Genomic DNA, 25,950 nt, shown 5'->3' with positions numbered 1-25,950 from the left:
CATGTTGTCACTTTTGTCGTTAGTATATAAAGACAGTCCAACCCAGAGTGAGCCATGTGCTATTGGCTGAAGATGCGTACACTCCACTCAGCCCATTCACACAGTAGGAAGTAAGTGGCAGCTTTCAGAAAATGCCGCCGACTGTTGTCATGGCGTTGGAATGTAATGGCACCTCTTGGAGAGGCCTCAGCCCCTCAGTGAGAAAATGCCAAGAGCGAGACATACTCAGGGATAAACCTCTTCTCTCCTCCTCTCGTCTCCTCTCCTCTCCCTTCCTCTCCTCTCCCCTCCTCATCATCCAGCTTTCAACTCAAAACCAGAAAGGGTGAAAAACCGAGCTCGTGTCTCTAACGGCGCTGCGGAGAAAGATTCATTATGGGAGAGCGTGCGGCGACGGGAAAAACATCAGAAATGACAGCTGGGAGCAAGCTGGTTGTCTTTGTGGCTTTGTGAATGTGTCCTCCTGTGACTCACGTTTCAACTGAAAGGAAGCTGCTTTCATGTGTCCAAGAAAAGAAAAAGCTGCTTATACATTTGGTTTGGTCTGTTTGTGAATTCCATACGTCCTTTAAGACTTTTAAACGTGGTCGTATGTCATTAGATGAAGGCCAAGACAGGCCTAGAACTCTGTGCTGAGCTGCACGTTTCCTGCCTGTGCATTTCATTTTTCGGTCCTCTCGCTTTCATTTCCTGTTTACTGTCTGATTTTGCTGAGCTCATTTGCGTCCGTCGGAAACGCGTCGTTCACCAAAGTCTTTTCATCGGAACCGAATAACGTCACACATGCATGTGAAGGTTTCTGCTCCGAGAGTCAGTTTGTGCTCATTGAAGAATACATGTGTTTAGTCCCAAACATTGAAGAATTGTCTGAGTGTGAGGAAACCAAAATACCACCAAAATGATTGCATGGATCATTCCATTCAGAGCCACACATTAGATTATTTTTTCCCTCGGTTTTTCCGACATTACACTAGATCTTGTCTTTCCAATCTGTGTCACTCAGGTGAAAATCCTCTCCGGGTCCCAAAACGCTCCTGTCCTCCTCCCTCACATTCTCCCTCCTCCGTGTCTCCTTCTGTTCCACACTGAAGCGAAACATTCAAGGCCCCCTCCTGACCTTCTCGGCCACATCCTTTTGATAAAGGCTCAAGCCTGAAAAAGGAGGAAACAATGAGAGACACCCTCGCCCCTCTGGCTCTCTTCACCTCGCTCAGACTAACTTATTCACAGCTGCTTATCCAAAGTGAGATTATGTCCAAGCAGGAAGCCAGCCAATGGCTCATGAGTGGAGTAAGATTTGAGTAGATCTGACCTAAGATCTGTAGCCGGGCCTGCCTTGCAGAGAGCAGAGAGAGGGAGGAGGGGGAGGAGAGAGGGGGAGGAGGAGGAGCCAGAGCAAAATTCCTTTCTTATGTCCCACCCTTCCCATGTCCCTTTAGCCAATCACCTCTCCTCTCTCCCAGCAGCCTTCGCTGGCATTGCTCCACAGCATTTTGAGCTCAGCCAATCAGCTCGCTCCCTGGCTGCTGACATCACTAAGTAGCCTGTTCCCTCCAGCAGCAGAGAGCTTCATTTTCTGATCTGCTTTTGTGCTAAAATGGAGGCTGGCCTCTCGCCCTGAGTGGATCGCCTTCCTGGTTGAGGTTTAGATGTTGACATGCAATAAATCTGGAGACAGGATGGTTGTGGATGCACCAAATTCCAATGGGCCCTTTCAGCCGGTGGCTCTTATGCACTTCAGAGGTACGTAAAGACAAATTATTCTTCCTGTATTGTTTTAGGGAATTAAGGGAGAGGGAGAGCTGTGTGTTGCTGTGCTCCTATCCCCCTCCACTGGTTACTGTTTGGTTACTCAGCATTCACCCGTTGGAGGTGGGCACCGTTGTTTCTTTAAATGGACAGTTTGGGGAGCCGCTCAGCTTGAAAGCGAGCCGTGGATTGATTCTTTGTAAGGCTTGTGTGCATAACAGTGGGACTAGGCAGCTGCACAGAAATCTGGTTTTACTAGCTAGCTACCCTATCTGCCCATCCCCCCGCCGACCAAGTGATGTCAAAGGAAGTGAGGTCATAGCCTAGGGAAGGGTTTTCTCCTCAGCCCTTCGTGTGTGTGTGAGTATGTATGATTGTGATGGGATTTTTATTTACGTGTGCAATTTGTTTCTGCGCCCCTTGAGCAAACGCCAAGGAGGAATCCGACACTGAAGTGTGTGATCCTCTCTGCTCCTCCCCTCCAGCTTCTCGTTCAGCACCGGCGCAGCGTTTTTGTCACACTTCAGTTCATCTGGGTACAAGCTGGTCACAGTGTTGAAGGCTCTGCAGCAGCCCCCTATTCTACCCACACACACACATAGACACACACACAGCCTCTCCCTTCAGTACCCTCGTCACATACGACCGACAGAAATGCAAACAAACGACTTACAAAATTCAAGCAGAGAGTTGAGATTACAACACCAGACTTTATGAATGTGTGTGTGTGTGTGTGTGTGTGTGTACAATGTACTCGGTCATGTTTGAATGCCCTGGCCTAGGTTACCACTGTACTTAGATGAAGCCTTGGGCAATTATTGATTACTTTCGATTGAGTCACATGGGGAACAGCTTTGAATGACAATATGGTTGCTGATAGAATTGGGACTGGGTCTCAAATTAGAAAATGATATTCAGATTCCTCCCTCCTTCATGCTCTGCATCCATGTATATGTCAGGTAACCTTAAGTGACCACTTACAATCGCTTCTCACCCGATCACCTGTTTGACTTATGCCTCGATACTTTAGGCCTCCCGCTTTAGAAAGATGTGTTACGTCACATCGTGTAGCCATTGATGTACTGTAATGTAAATCCAGTTTGGATTTCCCTAATAAAATGGCCACTGAATGCACACACGCATACACACACACACAAACACATGGGACAGAATGAATTCAGAGACCCGTCTCTGTATTTGCATCATAGTATTTGCGTGGGATACCTTCCTACCTCCTCGCCTTTATGCTGTTTTTAAAGCTGTACAAATGTTGTTGTTGTTCCGCCCAGCAGCCAATCAATCCTTTTATATTGATCGTAACGCTGTCAGTAAAGCAGATTACCAATCCAATCCTCACGCCACACTAGTATCTGTTCTTTTGACCCATTTGAGGGGAAAATGGGCCGTAGGCCATTATTATGACAAATTGCACCCCTTTCCCCCGTCCCTGTGTGTTGCTTCACTCCAAAGTTACACGAATAGAAGTGGCATCAGTTTTAGGATGGCAACACGTTGCCTTATCTGTTACACAACAACCCGCTGGGTATTTTAGGCTGTACAGAAACTTCATAACACTCGCAGACAGACTTATGTAATGGGAGCAGTGTGAGTCTGGCATGGTGAGGGTGGCCGAGGGTGCAAGGCATGGGAACACATTCCAGTCCAGTTTCAGGTCTCACAGTAAATATCCCTTTGCCCTCACAACGCATCGGGACAGAAATCACACATAGTGGAAGACTTTGGTGTTTGGTGTTCCAGTTCTGCCAGTCCGACATCAAACGCCTCACCCTGATGTTTGGGGTTTGAGTTTGTCTATTATGCTTTTTGGTTCTTCCAGATTCTTCCCCTTTTGTAGCCTTGATGGCACCTCAGGCTGTCAAATCTCCACGAAAGTCACCGTTAATACACACACACACACACACACACACACACACACACACACACACACACACACACACACACACACACACACACACACACACACACACACACACACACACACACACACACACACACACACACACACACACTTACCCTCTCTGCTCTGGAATCCCCAACCTCTCGCTGTCATCAAGACAAATTGGCCGACTTGAAACTGACACCGCATAAGCGCGCGTGTGTGTTAGCAAGTCTCCATTATGTCTGAATAAGACATCTCTCCTCTTACCTGGAATCTGCCTATTTGCAAGAACGTCTGGTGTTGCTTTTGTGTCTGTGTGCATATTTTGTGCGTGTTCTATTCTGCCTAATGGCCTTTGTCACTTTGTCTGAATTCGTGTCAAACTAGCCACTTCTTCATCTGCTCATTCTTATTTCACCATATACCAAATTTCCTGTTAGTGTTTCTCTCTTTTCCATTCACTCTAAATCTGTGAAACAAATCAGAACAAACGCTTCTTATCTGTTCATCTGATCTGCACACATCTTCCCCCGTTTAAACCCTGTATCCTATTCACACTCACACACACCAAAATTCTTCTCGCAACCTTATTCATCTTGATAATTGGAAGCGTTCAGCCTACAGGTTCCAACACAGACACGGAAAAGGAATGGAATCCAATTTTGTTTACCCTTTGATGCATGTGCCGCATACGTATCTGATCTAATTTGGCCGAAGCGCGGCGGTTGCGTCGAACGTCCTCCACATGATCAGGCGGCGGCCTCGGGGTGGGGGCAGAGGTGGCGTCCATGCTGCTCCCTTTACTGATGCCTGTTTATGGTTATTATCACTTGGTTTATTAGAGTGGCGTTTTAAAATGGTGTGGATCTATTAAATACAGTCTGCAGATCCTTCATCTCAGGTGTCTTATTTTTGTGCGTGCTTGCTTGCAAAACTCGGCCTTTCTCACAGAGACGCAGCGCTGTGGCAAATCCAGACAGAATTATTATAGATACCGGTAGATTAAAGGTGCATTGTGAAGCATTTACAATGCACTGAGAGAGAGAGAGAGAGAGAGAGAGAGAGAGAGAGAGAGAGAGAGAGAGAGAGAGAGAGAGAGAGAGAGAGAGAGAGAGAGAGAGAGAGAGAGAGAGAGAGAGAGAGAGAGAGAGAGAGAGAGAGAGAGAGAGAGAGAGAGAGAGAGAGAGAGAGAGAGAGAGAGAGAGAGAGAGAGAGAGAGAGAGAGAGAGAGAGAGAGAGAGAGAGAGAGAGAGAGAGAGAGAGAGAGAGAGAGAGAGAGAGAGCCTTTATTTGACAGGCCTGTTATCTGTGTCACAGCTGCTTGTGTCTATTCAATGAATACACTCTACATTCGTTACCGGCGTGGGTTGAGTGACGGAATAGCTGGACAGGAAGGATCGGTCTATTTTAGGGTGATTGTCAGAAATAAGGCAAGAAATGATCAGAGGGAGACAAACAAACAAGTGCCTGTGATGTAATTACAGTGTGTGTGTGTGTTTCACTGCACCACATGAGCAGGTAGGAAGCGGGGAATTGGGAGCGACTGCTGCTTCCTCAGTGTGTTATGTGTGAATGGTTGGCTCTGAAATAGATTGTTGGTTTGTTTACAAGAGTCACGAAGCGAAACAGGAAGTCCTCAAACCGCTGCGGGGTAAATATAACGGCAGACTTCAATGGCTATTCTTGAGTTATATTGTTTGTCAGCGTCCAGCGATTAGACCCTGACCGTTCACCCAGACGCCCCCAAATCCTTCCTCTCTTTCTCGTCTCCATCCTCTCGTCTGTCCCTCAGTCTCTCTCTCTCTCTCTCTCTCTCTCTCTGGCCTTTAACCATGTCAGTCATTGCTCCCCGCTCTCTCCTGCTGCACTTTGTGCACCGTGACTCATTTGGCGGCCTCCGTCGCTCTCGTGCCGCCTCGTAGTTGGTTCTCCCCTTCGCATTTCTCTTAACCGCCTCTTCGTTTCTACTTCTTCTCCCTCCTTCCACGTCCGTACTCTTTTTACCTGTCTCGCCCCCACACAAAGCAGCCTAGTGGGTGTATTGCAATCGCTGGCATCTGTGGGTCTGTCACCGCCTTGACTTGGTACAGCTGTAATCAGATATAGATCAAAGCTGGCAGGTCGATTAGTTGTCTCCTTCAGTCTGATGGTGGTGCCGTTTGATTTGTGTGGGCGTGGCTCACTCTACAAAATGTGCCACACCTCTCACATGTGCGCCCAATACTTCATACTCACTTCCTTCCTCTGTTGATCAATTACCTCTGAACCTCCTCCGGTAAACTACCAAAACTTGTTGCGTCTCTAATTCCCAAATGTTTCCTCTCCTGGCGTGTTTTAGATGTGGCCCCGGCTGAGCAGGAGAAGCTGTTCATCCAGAAGCTGCGGCAGTGCTGCGTCCTTTTCGACTTCCTGTCCGACCCGCTGAGTGACCTGAAATGGAAGGAAGTGAAGCGGGCGGCGCTGAGCGAAATGGTGGAGTACATCACCCACAACAGGAATGTCATCACGGAGCCCATCTACCCCGAGGTGGTGCATATGGTGAGTAGAGCTGAAATCTAAAGCACCACTGCGGGTCAAGGCCAGTGTCTTTTCACTCCACCACCTCACTAAATAATATATTCCTCAGCACACATTAGCATGGCTGTAGGTTTGAGGTGCATGAATGTTATGGACCTGTGGGAACTGTGCGACCTGAGCAGAGAATGGGAGGAAGCCGGTAGAGACGAGCAGCAGGTGAGCGCGGATAAGAGGGAGGTCGGCCCGGGCTTACTGTGTCTTTATGTCTGGACTCGCAAAGAGTTAACGCAAAGCTCTGTGGTTAGAATGGAGAAAATGGCATTGCTGATCCTTTTTTATGACCACCTTTGCTTTTTTTAAACTGATTTTGTTGGACATTTGTGAAGACTTAATGCTGAAGAAAGTGACAAAAAAGCGTTTATAAGTTGGGGATTGAAAGCATTCAGTGTGTTTGGGGGACACTGTTTTGTAGTGGTTGATCATTAATGGGGGATCACCAAAGTCGTCCACGTGCAGGGACACCAGACCGGAACATAACACAATGCTCGGTTCTTGTGCTGGCCCAGATTCTATCTTGTTATCGCCCGAACCCTAAAAAGCAGATGTTGGTGTGTGTTCATCCATTCTCTCACTCACTCACTCACTCACTCACTCTCACACACACACACACACACACACACACACACACACACACACACACACACACACACACACACACACACACACACACACACACACACACACACACAGAGCCTGTTCAGGGTTGTCCTGCAGTAAAGTCTACCTACCTTGCAGCTTATCCTTTCAGACAAGGCTCTCAGTGTCTTACTAGGCCACCTGCACTGTCCCATGATCCGCCCGGCAGGGACCAGCAGCCCACAGGGAGTCAGTTGATACTGTACCAGCCCAGAAACACCACATACTCCATTATTATGGGCCACAATCAGGAGGCCACCAACGAAGACAAAAGATAACATAGAACAAAATCTGTATGTTTTAAATCTCGTAATGTTTGTCCTTGTCTTGTGGGACGCTGTCACAGTTTAGATCTGTAAAAACAAGGTAGAAAAAAAGGAATGTAAGGTCATTACTGTCAATAAACGAGAATCACCTCGGTCTCTCCTCTTTCAGTTTGCTGTGAATATGTTCAGAACTCTGCCTCCGTCGTCCAACCCGACCGGAGCCGAGTTTGATCCGGAGGAGGACGAGCCCACGCTGGAGGCTGCATGGCCACACCTCCAGGTAAACTCCATTTCAATCCTGTCAAACCATCCGTCGATATTCCGTCTGAATTTTGTCCAAAAAGAGCCGGCTACTCTAATTGCGTTTGCTTCTCTTGCAGCTCGTCTATGAATTTTTCCTTAGGTTTTTAGAATCTCCTGATTTCCAGCCTAACATAGCCAAGAAATACATCGACCAGAAATTTGTAATGCAGGTAAGAACAAAATACACTACAGTTAAAAAGAATCTACCTTTAGAACTTTGTTTGGATGATGGCAGTTATTATTTATTTTCAATGGACGCTTGATTCATTTTGTAATTTCTTTCTTCAACTTCCCGCTTCCGATCTTGCATTGTAGCTCTTAGACCTATTTGATAGTGAGGATCCCAGAGAGAGAGACTTCCTGAAGACCACCCTGCACAGGATCTACGGAAAGTTCCTGGGCCTGAGGGCGTATATCAGAAAACAGATCAATAATATTTTCTATAGGTGAGCTTTCCCTTCACACCGCCGACGGCATTTCCAGATTGACTGAACCATCGTTCTGCTTAATATACATCCTGTATCGTCTGTCCCTCCAGGTTTATCTATGAGACGGAACATCATAATGGTATAGCGGAACTACTGGAAATACTTGGAAGGTGAGAAATGGAAACGGTGACGTGTAAGGTTTCACACACAAAAGCCTTTACCTTACCTTAATGATGTTCTCTTCATTACCTCCACAGTATAATCAATGGATTTGCCTTACCACTAAAAGAGGAGCACAAGATTTTCCTGTTGAAGGTGTTATTGCCTCTGCACAAAGTCAAATCACTCAGTGTCTACCATCCACAGGTGAGACGTGTGTGTGTGTGTGTGTGTGGAAATGCAGTCATGACAATTTGGGACAAAGTCATGGAAAGGTTGTGGAACTTATTTGGCAAATAAGCGTTGTGTTGTACTAAACGTGGCAGGATTTTCTTGAATACAAGCTTATTGACAGAGGAGATATTTAAATACTCTTGCCCATTAGAGTTGCTTCATTCTCATCTTCTTCTTCTGCAGCTGGCCTACTGCGTTGTACAGTTTTTGGAAAAGGACAGCACTCTAACTGAGCCGGTATGAAACCAAATGGAACACGCCGCCGATGACGTTTGTCCTCCTCGTCCTCGTCCTTTAACGTTTCCATCTCTTGACAGGTGGTGATGGCTCTGCTGAAGTACTGGCCCAAGACCCACAGTCCTAAGGAGGTGATGTTCCTCAACGAGCTGGAAGAAATCCTGGATGTCATCGAGCCCTCTGAGTTCGTCAAGGTGCAGGAGCCTCTGTTCCGACAACTGGCCAAGTGTGTGTCCAGCCCACACTTCCAGGTAACTTGACACACTCCTAACTCACATCTGTTGTCCATAAGAGAACACGTGTGCCAGTATTGGCCTGACGGTGTGTGTTTGTTTTGCGTAGGTGGCAGAGAGAGCTCTGTACTACTGGAACAACGAGTACATAATGAGCCTAATTAGCGACAACGCGGCAAAGATTCTGCCCATCATGTTTCCTGCCCTCTACCGAAACTCCAAGACCCACTGGAACAAGTGAGTGTAAACGTGTCAACATGTAACTTTCCCTTTCCTTTGTCGTAGAAAAGCCTCCTGCATAATTTGTCTTTCAAGTACTTCACCAGATAGATGGACAAAAATGTGTGTGTGTCTGTTTGCAGGACCATCCATGGCCTCATTTACAACGCTCTGAAGCTTTTCATGGAGATGAATCAGAAGCTCTTTGACGACTGCACACAGCAGTTCAGGGCTGAGAAAAACAAGTAGGCAACGCCACCGCCGACGCTCTTTCATTGTCCCGAGTAACCCAACGTAATAACCAACGGGCCCGACGCGGCGGCTCGGTTTCACGTTGATCACAATAGTGACGCGAGGTTTTGTGGTGCTGTGTTCAACAGAGAGAAGGCAAAGTCAAAAGAGCGCGAGGAGGCCTGGGTCAAGATTGAGAACCTCGCCAAATCAAATCCACAGGTGAGTCGTGCTCGCCGTCGTGTGTGTGTGTGTGTGTGTGTGTGTGTGTGTGTGTGTGTGTGTGTGTGTGTGTGTGTGTGTGTGTGTGTGTGTGTGTGTGTGTGTGTGTGTGTGTGTGTGTGTGTGTGTGTGTGTGTGTGTGTGTGTGTGTGTGTGTGTGTGTGTGTGTGTGTGTGTGTGTGTGTGTGTGTGTGTGTGTGTGTGTGTGTGTGTGTCCCTTCTCTTACCAAGGTGTGTGTGTCCGATTGTGTGTCTGTGCGTGTATATACTGTGGGCTTGTATACAGTATATAATATAGAGGTGTGTTTCCTCCTTTGTAGGCCGTTTGTGTTGCTGAAATGCGGTGACCTTTTCTGTCCGTGTTGATGTAATACTAAATTGATAATGATGAATGTTTCCCATCAGCCTGTAAAGAGTTTGATGCGTGACATTGCTGTAAGGGTTTAGTTGCGGTGAAAGGCGTAACCAGAATATTAACTCATCCTAATCTGGTCCCATCAAGTGGCTATTCTCTAATCAATACATCTTCTCCAGGGACTCTTCACTTTGATTCCTTCACCTCAACTAAAGCCGGTTTAGTGGATAGCTGCAGAACATCAGAGTTGCCCGTTTTCATTGATTCATTCTTCTTTGCATGCGACTGAAAGTCTTCTCCATCCTTTTTGTGTTCTGTTTTTGTTTCCCTTTCTTTTCAACATAGTTCTCTGTGTATGTTGATTCCTCTGACCTCAATAGTCCTGTAGCAATGGAGACGGATGTCCCTTTGATAGAAGATGTTCAGAGGTTAAAAAAGACAGTTGAGGAAGGCGCAACTCAGGTAAACCTGACTTCTGTCTCTATCCCATCTCACCTCTTGCAATCACTCTGTGCAATAACAGATTTGTCTCTTACCGAAGCTTTGGGATTCTTCTCAGGCTGGGGTCAGACTACACGAGTTCAGTCAGCCCCGAAAACACGCTCCATTGCGTTTCCTGTAATCTGGCACATTGCGGTGCACGCACACTGCGTCACCGATCACAGGCAAGCTGCACAATTTTACCAGATCTCTCACCTGGGAAGAGCTGATCGGTGAGAGCATGCAGAGCTGCATGCCGGGAGTTGAAATGCCTGCCAGAGTTCACATTGTCACGCTGTCATTGGCTTTTACCGTGACATTGAGCCGATCTCCAACACGCTAAAGAAATGAAACAAACATTTTCAGTGCATGCGTGACTGCGCTCTGAGAATGCATCCCAACTGCTCAGACCTACCAAGTGCCCGGGTCAGCGAAGGCTTTGTGTCCCAAATCACACAAGATCAATCTGTGGCTAAACTTGTGTAGTCTGAGCCTGGTTTAATCCAAATCATTGATACAAGTGCATATCTTAGTCTTGGTGGTTTTGGTCTGTGTTGTTACTGCTTCTACCAGTCCGCAAAAATACTGAACTAATAATTGTGGCGATGGGCTGAACACTGGAATCAAAACCTTTTTTCTTTGTAGACGTCCATGTCCCCTTGCTTGCTGTGTGTGATAGTTTGTGTATTTAGTTTGTCGCTCTGCACCGATTCTCACATTTTTGTCCAGTTACCTGTAGCTCAGTAGTGCTGGCCCCGAGCTTTGACCATCTGCTGGTTTGTCACCGACACGTTTTTGAATATGGGCCCGCCAAACTGTTGCATTCGTGACCGTCTATTCACGGCCACTGCAGTTTCCAAATACGTCCAGCAAGTGGCAGCATTAAGTCACTAATGTACTCTCACAGCACAAATTAAGTACATGTGTTGTGTGCCATTAATTGCTTATGGGAGCAAATTTTTGCCAATAAGATTAAGAATAAATCTCATAATTTTGTCTTTTTATCATTCTTTTGACACGACAGCTTTTTTTTTTCTTATGAAGGCTAAGTTTTGTTATGTACACAACATGGTTTGACAGTGTTGTATGCACTAACTGAGGCTATGTTGCTCAATATTGTGACTTTTACATACTTTGGTCTACTGTGGGTCAAACTACTTTGCCTGCAAAAAAAAAGAATACTTAAGTACTTAAGGAACAAGATTTTGCAGACTGAAAACCAGGGGGCCAGCCCTATAGCTTGACCAGGGGGCCAGCCCTATAGCTTGACCAGGGGGCCAGTCCTATAGCTTGACCAGGGGGCCAGCCCTATAGCTTGACCAGGGGGCCAGCCCTATAGCTTGACCAGGGGGCCAGTCCTATAGCTTGACCAGGGGGCCAGCCCTATAGCTCAGCCAGGGGGCCAGCCCTATAGCTTGACCAGGGGGCCAGTCCTATAGCTTGACCAGGGGGCCAGTCCTATAGCTCGACCAGGGGGCCAGCCCTATAGCTCGGTATGCTCTGCTTCAACACAATCATCTTCATACATAAGTGGTCTTCACTCTGCAAGTGAGATTTTGGTGTGTGTGTGTGCTTGTACGTCACTGAGTTGCTTTGCATCTGTCGCAAACACACAATCGGATAATCTGAAATGTCATGTGGTGGGTGATGATGTGTCTGTGTTCTTCATCACGCTCTAACCCCCATCTATTCCCTCCCTGTCAGTTGCAGCATGACCAGCGGAAAGAGCGCTCACTGGTGCGACGCAAGTCTGAGTTGCCTCAGGATATCTACACCGCAAAAGCCTTGGAGTCCCACCGCAGAGCCGACGAAATGTTGACCACCCACGACGGACTCTAGATCCAACCTTGCTGGCTCTCGGTTCAACTGCCCACTCTAACGCCCGTCAGCTCCGGCGGCCTGAATATGTGGCCGTGGACTCGTTGCATCAAATTTCCCCCCCCGAATTCTCACTGTACACTTTCTGTACATTTCATCCGTTCCTTTTCCAGATCCGTACAATGCAGCACATTGGGTAAACCAGTGGAGAATATTTGTATCCACCCCCCTCAGATTTCTGCTTTCTCAGGTTTTATTGTTTTTGTTTTTGGAGAATGTGTATATCTCAGATTAGGTTTCCGTCCCCTCCCACCACCTTCGTTTCTCCTTTCCTTCTCTTCCTTCCATCCCCTCGTGCGCTCACTGTAAATGTGGAAGCTGGGAGAAGAGACGCCCCACACCGTCTGTTCCTTCATTCCTCCTTGCAAAACATCTCCACACCGGCCTGGACACGGAGACGTAGGAACTTCCGGACTCGTGTCTAAAGATCCTCGCTCTCTGTTTGGTTTTCTTTACTGTCAAAGGGAACAACACCACAAACAGAGACTGTGGCTTAATGTAGATGAGACTTTCCTGTCATCCGTTGTACGTTTTGATTTTTTGCTCAACCTTTGGGCTATCTCGTCAGTGCCAAGACTGTTGTGTTCTTTATATTCTTTTGTTTTGTGGGTATGAGTCTTATCTGTGACTTCAACGGAGACGCTTGCCTTTGCTTTTGGTCGCTGACGTTCAAAAAGACACTTTTTTGTTTCGCACCCTCCAGACCAAAATGAGGCCTGGCCTTACCTTGCTGTGTCCAGATGGCGAGCAAAGAGGAAGTTGTTCTGTGGACATCTGACACTTTCCAGCTTATTGTTTTTGTGCCATATGCAGCTCGCTCATGTGCTTTGCTTCCTTACGCTCATTGACAATATTTGCTAAAACAGACCACAATGAGGCATTGACGGTTCAAACAATGGTACTTGCTGTAGTGACGCGTTAGGAGACAACCATGAAGACCAATGGAATTATTGTGCTTCTTAGCCGCTTAAGTGGAAACATTGTGGGATCAGAGGTCTCAGATGCACGTAACGGCTGTATACTGAATGGACGCTGATGCTGAAAGAGAATAAGACGAGCATCAGGTGTCTGAGGTGAGCGGTGGGTTAGGTTATATGTACTGTTTCATTAATGGGGATGATTCACACAGTAAAGGAAATATTGGAGTTTAAATAGATGAAGCACAGATCTCAACAGGAGTTGCTCACTGTCTGGTGTAAAAGCACTTTTGGTGAGTCAGGACCTCTATGGATCTCTTTCTTGGTCTTGTATAGTTAAAAGGTTTTTAAATCCTCATATCTAATTAAAGAGAGAAGATGTATTTATTTTAATGAATTTTAATCTCAGTAGTAATAAAAGTATTGTATTCTTAACTGGAATCTAGCCTTGGAAATGAACAAGCACTTCTGCAAGACTTGTTTTGTTTTGCTATTCTTCCTGACAGTCTGGTTTGCAACGTTTGTGTGTTGTATGTTTTCCAGCTGGAAAGTTCTCTGGGATTGGAAAATCTGATCTATCAGTCAGTACCATTGTTTCAACTAAGAGGTCTGCTAGATATCTTCACATTTGCTATGTAATATTTCTTTGTCTTGTCCCTGGAGGTTTGTTGCGTGGATGTCGGATGAGGAGGTTGTTTTTTTTGGTTTTGTTTTTTGTTGTTCTGGCCTTTCAGAATGCTGATTGCTGAAACAAACTAGGGTCAAATGGCCACAGAAATGCCAGATGCTGAAAATAAACTGACATTGTGACTTGGCTTGTTAATTGTATTAATACTGTATTTGCTTGAATGCAAAAAGATGTAAATTAAAACTACCATGTTAAACATGTACCTTTTCCCCTGGAGGAATGCCATTCACCAAACTGATTTCTTTCTGTCATTGCATTTATAAAACAGTCCTGCTTGCTGGGAGAGATGTTTTATGGATTTTACAAGTTTGCGTCAGAACTGTTTGAGGTATATTTTAGTGGTGAATAACAAAGATGGTTTGAAATTATTTGGTGGCTCTTTCTGATTCTGCAAGGTCTTTGCAGATCTCTTTATTTTTATGTTATTTCCAAAATATAACTTAAAGTGTCCTTTTTTGTATGTGACCTGTACTATATTACTTTAGTTAATATTGTATATATGATTTACCTTGTTTCATTTAGTGTTATATATCTAGATTAATTTTGTACAAATTGTCCCTCTGTACAGAATAAAACATCAATAGCAAGTAAAATAAGTCGATCTGGCACATAACTTCTTATTTTCCTTGTCTCTTGCTGAACGTCCGACAGCACAAGTACTTAGAAAATGCTCTTTTTTTTTTATTAAAATCTGCAAAGTTTCCTTCTTCCTCTAATAACTGACAAATGTTCATACCCATTGTGTGCTCCTATCACTGTCTTTAGTGGTGTACAACTATATAGAATGAATAAAGAGATTATTTGAATATATATATTTTCAATCATGCATCCATTTTGGCTTTACTTGACTCAAAGGGCACACTGACAATGGCTGTTGCACATCTTATTTTTAATGTTTTATTAACAATTACAAACAGAAATTATGAGGAAATGTGTATCATTTTGATTATACTGAACGTATGATTATATTGTGCTCCATAGACTGTCACCAGCAAGCAGTAACTTTGTGTAAGGCATTTGTGAACAGGTAGCTGGGAATGGGTATTCATCGATAGCAGCGATTAAATACATTCATTGGATGTCAAATTAGATATATAAAGTAAAGACATACTTTACATAAGAAGACATACTTTACATAAGAAGACATAAGAAGACTGCTAAAACAGCCAAACAGAGCAGCAAAAGGAAAATTATGAAATGTATTTAATTGTCCTTTATGAACTGAAATACTCACAGGTCAGAAGCACGCAAACACCTGAAACATTTATGAAGGGTTAATCTATTTGACCCGGAACATTTGAGAGAATTCGGCGACTATTCAGTCAGTTTATTTCATTCAGATGTTTGAATGTTGAATACAGCACGCACACATTTACACGTAAACATTAATGAATCAAATGTATCGATGAGGACAGGCCTAGCTTAGAGAAGCGGCAGAGCGCGGTGCGTCTTGCCGCGGCGCAAATGCACATTAAAGGTGTTTAAACTTCCACACGAATGAAGAAACTACGCTGCAGAAACAAGTCGCGGGTTGTATGAGAGACAGTAAACCAGAGCTTAAAGGCGACAGAAAAGTCCAGCGGCTCACCAGCTCAAGGAAGCTGATACATAAACACCGGACTTCCTGGTCTCAAATGGCAACAACAACGCCCTCTACTGGCGAAAGCAAGATTCGATCATAATCCAATATGGACACTGCACGGGGGAAGAACGGATGCATGTCGGTGGCTAAGAGAGTCTCTAAGCACTTTGCGAGCAACAGTGTTATCCAATCAACGACGTGGGTGTAACACCTCGTGACACGATCTCTGTCTCTGTCTCTGTCTCTCTCTCTCTCTCTCTCTCTCTCGCCTTCTCTATGTGCCGGTGCGCCTACTTCCAAACCACGCGAGCATTAATGCGCCATCTACCGGCCTGGGAATGAAACAGCAGTGACTTCTAATGCCGTGAAATGACACGCATGAAATTATTGAAAATAACCGGAAGAAACCCCCCCCCAAAAAAATGTATTGTTGATTGTCTCTCTCTCTTGCTTACAAACAACTTACATAGGTACAAAATTGTAGGAGAGTGACGTCATCACAGTCACAATAAAATGCTGTTCCAAGGCTCCAACCAGTGAACTGGCACGTTTGAAAACAACAACCAACAGTGCCCTCTGCGGGGAAATAGTAGAAATTACAGCACCATCTACTTGTGCAATCTACGACCTTCCGTTTGGCATTAGACAGCCAGTCCGAACTTCAATAGACTTTATACTTATAGATAAGCAATTGTAAACTTTAGCATGGCGTTTCAACACAGGACATTGTGTAATCACGTGAGAATTTTTTTTCTAATTTCATTCAAGACAATAAGACCATATTCTCAAAAGGGAGCTGAACCAGAGCTTCCCCAATGCAACTCTGTATCAGCTCATCATCTCATTGTGGTTTTGCTTGTGCAAGTTTATAGTTTTGTTGGCAGCCGTTGCAGTCATCCGAAGAGACACCAATGAGCAGCTAGTAACACAAGCAGGCATTGCAAACTGTGTATTGTTTGATGTTGACTCAAGGTTCTGTCAACGCACAAGTGACAATGAAGTAATGCCACTTACCTGTCGCTTACCTTTGCTCCAGTCCTCAAGTAAGAGAGTCTGGTTCACTGGCAGCTGGAGAGTTGGCAATTTGCCTCCAGGGCACTGCTGAGGTGTCCTAACCCCCAAAACTGCTCCATCATGGCTGCCATGTGCTGACCCCTCTGCAAATGCATGTGTGTGTGTGTGTGTGTGTGTGTGTAAGAGGGGCACGCAAGACAAAATTTAGATTTTTGACGTTTGCATAGGGACATGTTCGCATGGGATTTGACCCCAAAAATGTCTTCATTTTCACTTCCTGGTTGTACCATATAAAATGGGTGTATGCTGACTATTAATCACTAAATACATATTCATGATGAAGCAGAAGTGTATAATTTGTAAATATGTTTGTGTTGGCCAATCCCCCCCCCCCCCACCCCATCTTCCTCACTCATCCTCCTTTAAATGATAGGCCACGATGACAAGGGCCTGGTGGCATTCCCCTCACCCTGCTTTTGCTCCCCTCTCCTTCCCTCGCTCTAGCCCAGGGCTACGCAGCTTCTTTGTTCTCCAGGGGGACAGGTCTAGACAAAGAAGTATGTGTGGGACGGCTGAAAGCTGAAACTTTTCCATTTGAGGCATTTATGACCTGACACACGCAAGAAGCAACTTCAGTTACAAGCACGCTGAATGCCCATTTAGCTAAAACCCTCACACTCATTTTTAACTTCTAGAAAAAACATATGACCCAAAACTTTGATCAATATCAGTTTTCACTCGTTTCAAAAAAGAGGTCTTGTGCTTACAACTTTAAGGTATTGCAGTGATAACTTCATGCAATGGATCCCATTATGTTGCCAAACTTCAGTCCTTAATCCAATGAAACAGGTCCGCAAGCACACTTTGTGGCTTTTGAGTTGAGCAGCATGAGGGCGAACACAGAACAATCAGTATCTTCCACCAGCATACAGTTGAAACTTTATATTTTCAGCGATATCTGATACCTAAAGATTCCCGTGCAAATATTTCCACCTATACATTAAACTGTTCATTCTTCACATCATAGGAGTATGGCTTCAGTGTCTGCACGTCCTGGACAGAAGAGCCAAAAATAAGACGGCGGGTCTTGTAGCCAGCAACCCTTTTTATTTTGCCTTGGTAGAAGAACAAAAAGACAGTCGTGATGTAAAGGAGAATAGTCATACATAAAGCCTTGTTTCAATGAGTTAACAATGAATCTTTAAATTTCTTCCTTCTGGAGATTGTAACCCTCTTGTTCAACACACAGGTAATATTTATGAACTTATTAACAATTCAAATGACAAACTTAAACTATTTGATAACAGACAAAGGACACTTGTGCCAAGTTGGAAAAGTATCCTTAAACCGCTTTCCCAACAAATACCACAAACACATTTCATTATTTAAGACTACATGCAGATGGTCCACAATTTCAAATGAAAATCTTAAAAAGACTAAGCTAACAGAAAACCAACACCAGAGTACTACAGATTAGTAAAAGACAAACAAAATGATGCTAGTTATCTTAAATGTATTGCCCCAACTCCTGCTGCTGTTACAGTAACAGTTCCAAAATCATTATAGGGCCCTGAGAGGAAGCTACTCACCACACTGAACGCATCCATTTTGCAATCGTATCCCAGAAAAGGCTGTGATCCCAGGTCATGCCTGACCAAGGACCTTGGTAACAGTGTAAACATTTCCTCAAAAACATTTCAGAGGAAGCCTGCAGATGTAACAGTGCTATCAGCAGATCCATGAGGCCACTAGTGTGAAAGAGACATCTGCCAAGCAAACGCCCATGAGTCAATGTCAATATGGCTCAAAGACAGAGGGAGCCCAGTTTTAACATAGAAACACAACCATTTGGGGCCAACCAATTAAGATTGATTTAGCCCAACTCATCTTCAAATACTCAATGGAAACAGCATTGTTCTTCAGGAAGCAGTGTACTCAAACAAAATGATGTCATCATAAAGTAATGGCCCACACATAACCAGTATCACAGCTTTGTACACCAACACAATACTCCCATCGCCTACAACCATATACCCTTCTAGTTCGTACCCCTTTCCAAGAAAAAAAAAATTACTCCAACACACAGCATGCTCAAAAAAAATAAAAAATTCCATAAACATAAAGTAAAATATCATACTGCATAATTAACCTGTGATTTGCAAGAACTCCATTTGGCACAGGGCATCACTGCATCCACTCCAGGAGGTGCAAGAGTTGGGGATCACTCAGGAAATGCCACAACTCCCAACATGCAAATAGTCAAACCAAAACACCACATACATTTATATATATGTTTTTTTTCTTTTAACAAAAGAGTAACAAGAGCCGTGGCATGATTTCACATTGCTAAAGCCTCTGGGTTACTTCAGGGTCTTGAAGTAAAGAGAGCACACAGCGTTTCAATGACAACATGGCAGTGGAGCAGAATACTTTTCAATTCCACAATCACATTTGACTAATTTTGAGCTCCAACTCTGTAGAATATATGTAATACACCATAATCCGTTCCCAACACTGTACAAAAGCTTTAAAAATCCATACACACTTCCAACGCTCATCCCCACTCCCACTTTTCCCTTCTACAACTACTTCACATACTCTAACCAACACATGCCTTTAGGGCCGTTATCTGCCCTGTTGCAATTGAACACAAAAGCCTGTTGACGGGGGTGCGAAGCGAAATTTGCGCTGCGATGAAACAAAACTTTTGACGGAGGGGAGGGGGGGACCATACTGCCGGAGGTTCCCCACCCCTGATGTAGAGTGAGGAGCTTGGTTGGGGTGCCAATGTCAGCAAATGGTCAGAGGGAATTTTCTCTCAAATCAGAGTGCAACATCTATACAGAACAACCAGCTTAGAAATGCAAATCTCACAGCCAACTCCCAAACGGCACGTCTCATTTAGAAAATGGAGTGAAATCAAAAGCGATCCTTATACATTCAGAGTTAAAAAAAGAAAGAAAAGAGCATCCACGTTGAAGGTCACAACTTGCTGGTATACAGGTAACAGGAACGCCAGGCAGGCCCGAGGCACATTTGAAGAAGCCAAAACAGTCCAGGATCCAGTGTAGACCGGCAAGGAAACAGGTAAGAGATGCGGGGTGAAGGCAAGTTGCTTTGGTGAGGTTTTGTGAGCACAACTGGAGGGCAGAAATGCCGAGTTTCCAGTAGGCTGGTTAAGATGACTTGGCGGCGACGACGTGTTCTTCATTTAAAGCTTTTAACACAGTGACCTGAAAAGATAGTGAAAAGAATCAAGAATCAATGCTGTTCCTCATCGCTAGCCAATATATTACTGTGCAGGAAGAGTCGGCGACCAACCACTGCCTTTCATCGCCAACCGAGCTCATGCAAAATCACCTATTCATAGCCGTTTGCCAAGATAATGTGCATCAGGTAAAAATCCATTCTTATTATTGCATCTTTAAGCCTCAAAGCTTAGAAACTGAATATATACTAAATCAAGACACGAGAATGCACCATTTTGGAGATACTTACCATAACCACTTCATCATTGTTAAACCTCCGGTCTATTTCGACACCCAGCACTCCCTCGGGTAACTTAAGGTCCTCTCTGATGGATCCTTCGTCATCCATCAGCTGGAGGTAGCCGTCTGAGACATCCATGACCTGCGAGAGACATCGGGCAAAGCATGCAAAGGCAAAGGGGTCAGCAAAACCTTGAGTGACCTGTGGAGTCGTTTATCGCTGCAGATCAGAATTACATTTCTCATTTCAGACACTTAAATCCATTCAAGGGGTGTTCTACATGATAGCGTAGTAAACATGGCGGTTGGCGACTGAGTAACTGACTAACATACCTTTATAGTATAAATGAGATAGAAATCATGAGATCTTGGATGAAAAGCTCAGAATAGAGAAGCAAAACCCAACTTTTGTTCATTGTATCTGCTCCAATCGTCCTTCATCCATGTTTGCATTTATACTGAAAAACTCTAAAGCACTTAAGCAGATGGAAATAGTGCAATTTTAAGTTGTTAGATTGTTATGAAGTCAGAGCTATTTTAATTTATAACATGAGACTGTGATGGAGGCAATTTAGTTATGCAATAACAACAACACATTTTAATCATGTGTACCCTCTTTTCTGTCTTCATACACTTGTCAGGTCATACCAGACTGACTAGTGTCGTACTAACTGCTTGTTGGCTCAGTTGAAACCTGCCAAACCAGTTCAAAACCTGTATCTCTCTCCACCTTTACCAAGAGACAGCTCAACTCTGACACACCCATTCAGCCATCAAGAGAGCAATCTATTTTGTTACTTTGTCAAAGAGAACCAGCTTCGTTTAATTCATTGAAAAAGAAAAAAGAGGTGACATCAGAATCTGTCGTCGTCTCCTCAAGCAATCCCTGCTGTGCCATCTGTTTAAATTAAGTTCATTGATTGAGTCGAAAGTTATTCAACCAATTTGACAACTTAACCCTTACCAACACTTCCATGTTAACCACTTTGAGATGCTGTACCAACTTGTTTCAATTATATCTACTAGACTATATACCAAATACCGTATGTCAATGCTTGATCCCAAATCCTTCTTTTATCTTCAAGGGGTTTCTCCCTCTTGTCTTTTAAAGTACTTTATCATTACATTTTCACCATATCGCCCAACCCCATTTCAGCACACGCTCAGTTTTGGGGCAGTAGTCCAACAACAGATGAAGACATGACGTGATCCAAAAAAATAGAAACTGGGCCTCGATGGAAACCTCACTGATAACTGTATTCAAATGGGGCCCCACAGTTGGCCAAGGAGGCCAACATTAACACTTACAGTAAAATCTTTCCTCAGGGTAAGTGGGACGTCCATGTTATGGGTAGATGGAGAAATGTCCTCATATTTCTTCCCAGTGAAGATGTCGATTCCAACCATGTGAACCTAGACACACACACACACACACAAACATACACACACAGGAAATGAAATCTGGCTTTACACCTTGTGAGCACCAGGGGCAGCTCCCAATACAACCAAAATGACTAAAGTGCTTTAAGCTCAGCATTCCAAAGGAGGCGGGAGCTTTTACCTTAGCGTGTCCGTGCTTGCCGGTCTTGGAGGTGGACAGCTCATTGATTTTGCAGGGTTTTCCTTTCAGCATGACGAACCCACCCTTTCTCAGGGCAGAGCATTGTGTGGGGATAGTGGTAGAGGCCCCAGAGTCTCCCTGCTGGTCGAACGTCTCCTGCTGGCTGAAAATGTGACCCGAGTCTGCCATGGTGCCAGCTGCAACAGACAATGTCACCACCCAAGAAAGCAAAAAGCTGGAGTCAGCTGTGGCATATTAAGGACTACCTACAGAAAGCTGTGCTGTCGAAATTCAAGAGCATGACTATATTCATTGTGTAAACAAAAGGTGTGCACACTACAATAGTACTAAGAAGTAACAATTAAGTGTGAGGATGGCTTAATTTTACATTCCGAACTGCTAAAATTAATAAAATATTAAAACTACGAAACACCTCGTGTGGAAGAAGTTGTGCTAACGTGGTCACGCTGAATATGTGGCTTCCTTAAATTGAAACAGACACTTTTGCTGGTAGAAAAAGCGCCACGACGACTCCATTTTGTTCTAACTTCGGAAATTTACTCCCACACGCGTTTATGACTCAGTATAGTCAGTAAGTGTTACTGAAGCTGCCGAAGATTGACACAGGACGTCACCTTAGAACTATATACACACACACACAGAGCTTATTTGGGATATCAAATGTCCGTACCTAGTTATATCCTTGGCTATGTAACTTAGTCAACTCATAACCGAACACCGTTTGTCAAATGTAAAATGGTGAATTAGCCATTCTGTCATCGTTAGCCACGATAGCAGTCCCACACCCATTGACAACGGCTTGACAATATCCCTGCCGACCTTGAGCAAACTTCTCACGGCCCCGTATCGACAAACGTTCCCGTCCTGTGACCGCGGAACGACAAACGACACTGGAAACGACTTCTCGGACACACGGTGAAGACTCCGGCAGGTACATGAAACATGGCGGCGTTTCTCTGGGAGAGCGCGTGCTTACCTTCGTGCGTCCGGCCTAGGCGAAAAAGAGAAGCTCCTCTCGCCTGCGTGGAGCTTTTGTACTGCAGGAACAGGGAGGACAGGTACGAGCCGCTGCGATGACGAATGCGGGGTGGCTCACCTCTCTCTCTCACACACACACACACACACACACCAGCGTCAACACGCACACACACCAGCGTCAACACGGCAGGTGCATCTATCAGATTCCCCATATTTTAGTAAGCAGCATATTACCATTTTAGATTACTGGAATATAATTATCCAGCAAATGTAAACATAGAAATTGTAGCTAAATCGTTACAACATTGTTCATTTTTGTTCAAGGATTCGCTTTTCATGTGTTTTTAATTTGATCACAAAATAACATGCACATGCAATAGCCCATTTGCCTGGTGCTTCTAACTCAAGATGAGTCACAACTTTATCCATTGCTTTGTGTGCCCCCCCTCCCCCCAACGCACATGCTCAGCAAAGCACATTGTTGCTAAAGTGGTCAGACTAGGGCCTAAAAGGTCTAAACTCAGAATAAATATGACAAATATATCAGTCAACATTTCAACTAACTGCGTAAGTGACACATTGTTATCCCCAGTTGCTGCAGAAGAATAAGAAGACAAAGAAATCATGATTAAAATTGTAACTGTCACTCCCTTTTACAACATAACCAGTTTCCCTCAGTTCACGCTGTGCCGGATGTGGGACCTCACTGTGCAAGTTTGCCGAGGGGAAAATAAGGTGGGACATACGTAAATGTTCGGTTAACTATGCAAATAAGGGCCAATCATTCAGTCCATCCATTTTCTGAGGCAGGGTTGTGGGCTTAACTCTGTTTGCCCCAAAATTATGAGCTGAAAGAGGACAAAGAAGAAGCCAGAAACATTTGTATGCGCTGCATTAAGTATGTATACCCTCAGTTCATGAAACCACTTTCATTTCTCAGTTTCATATATTGACATGATGGGTATCATTTCAAATTACAGTCATGAATCTATATTACACTTTCCCACATTAACTTTGCCAACCTTGAAAGCGCCATAGAGTTTCAGCGAGGAATTGAAATGAGATTCCAGCATCAACGAGGCCACCATTGGCTATCCAGTAAATTCACCAAAGAGCTTCTTATAATAAAGACAGGGCTGCATTTGGGTGTGAAACGGTGATTTCCTGCCAAGATTGTGTCTGTGTTTGCAGCCACCTCATGAGGTAATTAGCTCTCAGAAAGAAGAAAATAATTCCCACCCACTTTTTTGTTTTCTTTACACAACAAGATATACATGTCATCAATAATTCAAATATATTTTCATTAAGGTAGCCAGTTTATAGTTATATTATTTGCATATAACTTCAAAACACAAAACTTCTACTGACTGCTTCAGTCGAAAGACAGAAAATGTAGAGGCCCAATGAATAATTCATATTCACAAGAGTTTGATTTTGTTTACGTCTCAAGAACTGAAAGTACAGGCTTGAGATCAGTATTGTGAGCCAGTGTGTTCATATTACTGTGAGTAGCACATTAAGGATGTTCTACGTTTTGAAGTGCAGTTATCTAGCTAGTCAATCCTACCACCAGGACTCATTTCTGCAGGCGCCACTGTTTACATGTGCAGCATCACCACCTCCCTGTTCCATTTAATCAGTCCTCTAGGAGCTAGTATCTGTAAAGGGATGGTGACCACTGTGTGGGAATGCCGACAAATTGTCCCAATCGCTGTAACGTCGTATTTAGCACAGTAAAAATCACACAAATGTTCTTTCTTACATTGGTGGATTTATTTCAAGAGGGCATGAGGTCACTAAAGTCTCAGTAGTGAGTACCACAGACACTTTGAAGACCTTCAGGGGTTTGACTAGGAGCACATTAATCCTGCCCCCTGAAATACCAACGTTAAATGAGAGAAAGTAACAAACACATAAATTCCTCCCCCCCAGTTCTCTCCTCTCCACTGTAAGAGGCATTTGATCATCTGTGTGCGCGGCTGAATCTGTGTGAAGAAACGAGACCCATACTTTCGCTTGGAATCACAGCACAAGCCAAGAAAATCCTTGTTTGAAAATGTCTGTGGAAGATATCCAGGAAGACATCAGAGCTTTAGAAGAAGAATTGTCCCAGGCACAGCAGGAGAAAGACAGACTGCAAAAAAGATTGTTCAACGCCCTCAACCCTGAAGTCCGTTTGCAGAGAATAGGTTTGTTCACTTTGTATTCATATCTGAAAAAGTTCAACCTCGTCATAAACTGTAAAAAAAAAATGTAATTCACAAGCAGAACATGATGATGTTTGAGTAATTTTATGATTTACACTTGTTCACCAACTAAAAAGCAAGATCATAATTTCAATAGTTCATGAATTTACATTTATTTATTTTGATTTACAAGTTCCCTTCCCTTTAATGACAATATTAATGTAAAGTTAAAGTTTGTTCAAAGTGATTATGGCATACACTAGGAGCTATGAGCACCTTAAACGTTGCTTCTTTTTAACACACAGGAAGGGAGGGCAGGGAGCAGACATTGCAAAAGTTAATTTCCTAGCGTGTTTGATGTAGTTGGAGGCAATTGAATTCTAAAGTTGTAGCTTTCCAAGGTTGGCTGGTAAACAGTTATATACAGAAGAACTCTCATTCATCTTGTGGAAGTTTCATTTTATCACTAAAAAGTGTTTTGTGTGGGTTTTCTGAGAAAACCCACATATATTATATTTAGCTTTTATTTAGAAATTTCCTGTATTTAACTTTATATTGTGGTCATGATGACAATATTTTTATGAATTGATGGCTTGAGATTATAAAATGTATATATATAGATATGATGTATTTATTTCGAAGAAAATATCAAATTTATAACGGGCTACTTTTATTTTCAGAGAACAATCTCAAACACCTTTGTTACTATCTAATGACTTGTAAGGTGTTTCCATGTTTTGTTTATGGCACTATTCTGCCCTCTAGATACCTTTCCAATGTGCACACAGTTAAACCCAATGTATTGAGAGATTGGAATGTTTTTTAATGGCACTGTATCAATAGTGTATTGCCCTGCTAAACTATCAAAGTAGTATCAAAGTAAAAAATGTGGTATTGTGAGAACCTGAGTGAACACCTTATCAAAAGAACACCATGACTCCCATAGCGAACCATTAACTTTCTGAACTATTGTACCCCTACAAGCTTTGGCAAATACAACCACACGTTTTCCATTGTGTATTTGTCTGTTTCAGCATGGCCTTTAGGCGTCCAGGCAGAGCAGCTATATGGTCTGAAGGAGTCTGTGAAGAGTGAAGATGCTGTAATGAAAATTCAGTCCTCTCAGCTTCATCAAAGTCAAAGTGATGAGAACACAGAAGCTGAGCCACCATCCAGCATCTTAACTCTAAATGGAGACCAGAAGGTCCAAATCAGAATCCACAGAGGACTGAAGCTTTACCGTTGCTCAGTTTGTGGTTACACATTTTCTCACAATGGAGACCTGAAGAGGCACATGAGAATCCACACAGGAGAGAAGCCATTTAGTTGCTCAGTTTGTGGTAAAGACTTCACTCAAAATGCAAACCTGAAGGTCCACATGAGAATCCACACAAGAGAGAAGCCATTT

At 43.9% G+C, this 25,950-nt stretch overlaps 2 protein-coding genes across 8 annotated transcripts; one reads left to right on the top strand and one right to left on the bottom strand.

Annotated features, from left to right (window-relative positions):
* The first annotated feature begins 1,549 nt into the window (after positions 1–1,549).
* LOC143006024 (serine/threonine-protein phosphatase 2A 56 kDa regulatory subunit gamma isoform) lies at positions 1,550–14,522 on the top strand. Of its 6 annotated transcripts, XM_076157335.1 has the most exons (15): positions 1,570–1,743; positions 5,988–6,187; positions 6,276–6,382; positions 7,298–7,408; positions 7,509–7,601; positions 7,747–7,877; positions 7,970–8,029; positions 8,117–8,225; positions 8,436–8,489; positions 8,570–8,740; positions 8,832–8,959; positions 9,085–9,186; positions 9,322–9,394; positions 10,095–10,211; positions 11,934–14,522. In XM_076157335.1, the coding sequence occupies exons 2-15, from the start codon at positions 6,085–6,087 to the stop codon at positions 12,066–12,068; spliced, it is 1,494 nt and encodes a 497-aa protein (XP_076013450.1). In that variant the 5' UTR covers positions 1,570–1,743; positions 5,988–6,084; the 3' UTR covers positions 12,069–14,522. The 6 variants fall into 6 exon arrangements, with proteins under 6 accessions (XP_076013449.1, XP_076013448.1, XP_076013452.1 ...); XM_076157334.1 differs by lacking the exons at positions 6,276–6,382; positions 11,934–14,522 and adding an exon at positions 10,309–11,927 and having other exon boundaries at positions 1,550–1,743; XM_076157333.1 differs by lacking the exon at positions 6,276–6,382 and having other exon boundaries at positions 1,551–1,743.
* A 2,871-nt stretch (positions 14,523–17,393) lies between these two features.
* On the bottom strand, positions 17,394–22,505 carry LOC143006071 (eukaryotic translation initiation factor 5A-1-like). Of its 2 annotated transcripts, none has more exons than XM_076157410.1 (5): positions 22,355–22,505; positions 21,358–21,554; positions 21,105–21,209; positions 19,807–19,938; positions 17,394–19,541 (listed from the first exon to the last, which is right to left on the bottom strand). In XM_076157410.1, the coding sequence occupies exons 2-5, from the start codon at positions 21,544–21,546 to the stop codon at positions 19,485–19,487; spliced, it is 483 nt and encodes a 160-aa protein (XP_076013525.1). In that variant the 5' UTR covers positions 21,547–21,554; positions 22,355–22,505; the 3' UTR covers positions 17,394–19,484. The 2 variants fall into 2 exon arrangements, with proteins under 2 accessions (XP_076013525.1, XP_076013526.1); XM_076157411.1 differs by lacking the exon at positions 22,355–22,505 and adding an exon at positions 21,816–21,950.
* Positions 22,506–25,950: the final 3,445 nt, after the last annotated feature.

The sequence above is a fragment of the Genypterus blacodes genome, unplaced genomic scaffold, assembly GCF_046128005.1.
Source record: "Genypterus blacodes isolate CSIRO-AG114 ecotype Tasmania unplaced genomic scaffold, CSIRO-AGI_Gbla_v1 ptg000073l_1, whole genome shotgun sequence".
Lineage (NCBI taxonomy): Eukaryota > Metazoa > Chordata > Actinopteri > Ophidiiformes > Ophidiidae > Genypterus > Genypterus blacodes.
Note: the sequence above shows the minus strand (reverse complement) of the source record. Positions and strands in the feature narration are given on the sequence as shown.